The 4,304-nt window shown below is 50.1% G+C and overlaps 1 protein-coding gene across 1 annotated transcript in view; it reads right to left on the reverse strand.

Moving 5' to 3' along the window:
- Positions 1–225: 225 nt before the first annotated feature.
- The window catches only part of IL10RB (interleukin 10 receptor subunit beta), a gene marked incomplete at its 5' end in the record, with an annotated part of 15,672 nt that continues 11,593 nt past the window's right edge, over positions 226–4,304 (reverse strand). Inside the window, one exon of the mRNA XM_011365687.2 lies at positions 226–913. Within this exon, the coding sequence (XP_011363989.2) occupies positions 737–913 (177 nt within the window). The remainder of the gene's footprint in view (positions 914–4,304) is intronic.

The raw sequence follows: 4,304 nt of genomic DNA on the forward strand, positions 1-4,304 counted from the left end.
GGCTAGTAAGTGTCTGAGGTGAAGCTCAAGGCCCAGGGCCCTTCTAGTCTTTGACCTTCTTACACTGGGAGCTCCCAGATGCTTTAGGCCCTCATCCCTGGCACAGTTCCTGATTGACAGCAAACAGGGACGAAGGAATACCTGTTGCATGAATGGACGTAAAAATGCCACGTGAGCGCCTCATTCAGTATCTGACAATTCTGCAAATACAGCATTATGAACACATACAGGTTAAAACTTTATTTAATAGAGTACTAGCACTATATAAAACAGGTACAGGTAGAAAAATAAAACCCAGCTTAAATATCCGAGAATCCCGAAAGTTTGCACTCTGTGTAGTGTTTCCTGATGAATTTTTGGTTGAGTTTGCTTTTTGGATCAGTCTACTGGTAGTCTGGTCAGATTTTACAGCATTTGGTTTTATTCATCACGTTAAATAGTTTTATTTTTCACATTAAAGCTTATTCTTTATATTAGTGAACATAAGAAGATGAAAATTATACCCTCAGTGGCCAACTAGTTTTTAATCATTAAAGTCTTTATAAAGAGGCAAATTCCCAAGGTGGAGTATTTTTGCCAAGCGAGTCTTTAAAATCTAGCTCTTTGGTTGTTTAGATGTCAACCGGGGCTTGCTCAGGTGGTCTCGGCCCTTGTTTGGGCTCTGATCACCCTCAGAGGCAGCCGTGAGAAGAGCGGGGTCGCTGTACCCAGCAGAGTGTGCCCCGCTCCTCACAAGCTAGCTGGAGAGCAAGCCCTGCCCAGCTGGGGTCCTGAGGCTGCAGCTGTCTCCAGGATTCTGCTTGCTGCTTTCAGAGACTTCTGTGACGACACTCAGTTTGTCAAAAACGTCGTTCTCATCAGACAGGGGGAAGGAGAAAAACAGAAGCCTGCTGTGATGCGGATGGCCCAAAAACTGCAGGAGGAAAAAAACAAAGTGCATGATCAAGTTTTCCCTTTTTTTGTTTTTTTTTTTTCCTGGGCTTACAAAGATTTTTATATACAACTCGTGGCTGGAAAATGCTGTTTTTTTAAAAAAAAAACATGACAATAATAGTATGAGAATTCCTAAAAAATTAGAAGTAGAATGACCATATGATCTGGCAATTCCATTTCTGGGTGTTTACCTAGCAGAACGGAGAGCAGGCTCTCGATGAGACATGTGGACACCCGTGTCCACTGAAGCATTAGCCACAAGAGCCAAAAGGTGGAAACAACCCATGTGTCCACCGATGGATGAAGGGGTAAACGAAGTGTTGTCTATGCACACAACTGTTCAGTCTTAAAAAGGAAAGAGATTCTGACACACGCTGGATGAACCCGGAAGACATTACGCTAAATGAAATAAGCCAGACACCAAAGGACAAATACTGTTACGATTCCACTTCTATGAGCGACCTAAAATAGTCACATTCATAGACGGAAAGTAGAATAGTGGTCGCCGGGGGTTGTGGGGAGCGGGAAACGGGGAGTTATTGTTTAGTGAGTACAGAGTTTCTGTTTGGGATGATGAGAAAGGTCTGGAGATGGGTGACGGTGATGATTATACAACAGTGTGAATGTGCTTAATGCCACAGAACTGTAAACTGAAAATGGTCCAATTTTGTTACGTATGTTTTACCGCAATTCTAAAAAAAGCAACAACAAATCCACACCTCATTTTCTAAGTGGCCGCAGGTCAACTGGGAGGGAGATTTTTAGGCCGATCACGTCACTAGTCTTTCCTGTCTGACTAGTCTCTTGGATGGTGAAACCAGAAGCAAAAATCGCAGGTGAACGGTTTTGCTTCCTCTTGGTTCTTCTCCATGAGCAAAACACCTTCTACCCCTTTGTTTTTCCTGCCGAAGATGTGGCTTCTAAAATTTCACCTGTGAAGATTTCTTGGCTCGTTCTGGGGCTGCAGTCTTGCTGGCACTCTTGTTAGAAGGTTCTAGCTGCTCTGAAACATGCGCCTCGGGCCACTTGTCCCAGATCCCCCTTCAAGGTCAAGGCGCTTATTCCCCAGCCTCCAGGAGCACTGGCGCTTAGAACGGCTCACAGCTGAGTCCCTTTCCGGAAGTTGCCCTTCTTGAAAGGAAGTTGTCTCGGGCAGGGGTACGTGTCCTTCCCGGGGGCAGCCTGTGTCAGGGGACTGGCTGGTGTGGGGACAAGGTCTGACATCTGCTCTTATGGCCATATGTTAACAGGACCAGAAGAGCAAGATGTGACAAGGCCTTGTTAAGACGCACACACTTCAGAGGGTGGGGAACTGACCCGGTGAAGATTCAGGGAACTGGCACATCAGTAGTTTTAGGGGTCCCGTGGAGGAGGGCATGCTGGGATATCCTCTCCAGAGTAAAGGACCGATTGATTGTGGTGTCTCACCCATGCCACAGACTGCTAAGGAGGAAGCACTATGCTAGGGGGGTGTCTTCGGGTTCTGGAGGCCGCATGTTCCACGCCTAGGAATACGCCGCCGGTGCGTTTGCAGAGCGACGCAGAAGGCTGTCCCCACTTCCCCACGAGGGGGTCCCGAGCAGCAAAGGGCCCCGCAGAAGATGGCATGGGCTGTGGAGCAAACTGCCCTAGCCCCAGAGTATGAAGACTTGGCATCATCTACCAACGACAACACAGCGATTGAACCTGTGTGACCTGGCAGATCCTTCATGGGTCTGCGGTGGGAAAAGACACTGGGTAGAGTTTGAGGCAAATCCCAAGAGGGGCATCACCACACCCATGGTGATAGTCCCGGGCCAGGCCGGGCTGCCCACAGTGGAGAAGTAGACCCTACGTTGAAAACGGATCCCGGAGGACTATGAGGACCTGGTAGAGACAGGGCCTCTGGTCACCGGACACCATGTGGCCATGCTACGTAGAAACGATTATCACGAAGCCCGTCAGGCCCACCAGGTGTTAAAAGGGGGTCAGAGGGCCCACGTGCAGGTGGCCCGGCTTCCTGTGCCATCTACCCCTGCCGCATCGGCATGTCTGCCTCTGCTCACGCCATGATCATGTAGGGACGGGTCCTTACGACCAGCTGAAGACAGAGGAAAAGGCCAAGCGTGGTCCACAGGGAGGTGCCGAAACGTCTCAGCGGGTTTCCTTTTATGCCCAGCAGGAGTGTCCTTTTAGTATCCAAAATCGTATTTGGGGGATGGGGAGTAGGAGAAGGATGTAGTCGTTAAAAGTCGCAGGTGATTTTTTAGCAAGTTTTTGGAATATCTACTTTCCAAAGTCATTTTATATAAGTTCACTACACGAAAGTTAGAAATTATTTAAAAATATGTAAAAGAAGCCAAAAGTCCTCTATTAATCCCACCCACCACGGAGCGGGGAGGAGGTGGCGGGAGGCGTGGCCCTGTGCGCAGCAGGCCCAGTGACCCGCCTGGTGCTCCCTGGCTGTGCAATTTTAGGGTCTGTGCATTTAGAGCAGGGGTCAGCAAACCATGGCCCACGGGCCAGATCCAGGCCCCATGAGTTAAGAATGGTTTCAGAGTTTTAAATGACTACATTTAAGTGGTTATAGAAGTATCAGCATAATATCTCAATTTGGCCTCTTGGCCTGCAAAGCCTAAAATATTTGCTATTTGGCCCATTAAAAAAATCTTTGCTGACCTCTGGTCGGGAGGGTTCCCAGAGGGGACAAAGTAGGGGCCCCATGAGACTTGAAGCTATGGCGACCACCTCCTCAAGCCAAGCCCCTCGCGCCAAGAAAGGAATAGAGTGACCGCACTGGTCGTCGGGAGAAAAGGCTGCTGTTATGTAACGGTGGGCCCTCGACGTCCCCGGGCGTCTCGTGGTGTACCCCGCCCAATTCTGAGTGTAGCAGCCATCGCAGAGCCGAGGTGACCCAATGGGGTCAGCAGCCCATGTCAGCAGCGGCTAGTCATGGGAGAGGGGACTGTAGAAAGGACAGCAGAGCAGCGAGACCACGAGTGTGTCTCGTGCTCCTGAGACCAACTGCTGCGGTGGGGGTGGAACCTGTCCCGCTCAACTTCCCGTGACTGCACCCCGGCTCAGCCTCTCTGCTCTCACGGTCCTGCTGCCCCGCACCCTGAGAGGTATCATTCCCCAGGGCACTCCCCACTAATGCAAATCTCCATCTTCGTGTCTGTGTCCTGGGCAGTGAGGCCACAGAGAAGCCCTCTCACGGCTGCGCTTGGCGAGCTTTCATTTTGAAGCGTGTCCGCCCAGACTTCCACTTCCGGGGGCCTCCGCAGTCAGACGGTCTCCACCTGGACACAGCCTTTCCTGTTTCCTGGCCCTTTGAACACAGCTTTCCTCAAGTCTGGGACACACATCCCATAATAGCAGTCACTCTCAGGTAT

Source organism: Pteropus vampyrus, unplaced genomic scaffold (assembly GCF_000151845.1).
Source record: "Pteropus vampyrus isolate Shadow unplaced genomic scaffold, Pvam_2.0 Scaffold114, whole genome shotgun sequence".
In the NCBI taxonomy this organism is placed as follows: Eukaryota; Metazoa; Chordata; class Mammalia; order Chiroptera; family Pteropodidae; genus Pteropus; species Pteropus vampyrus.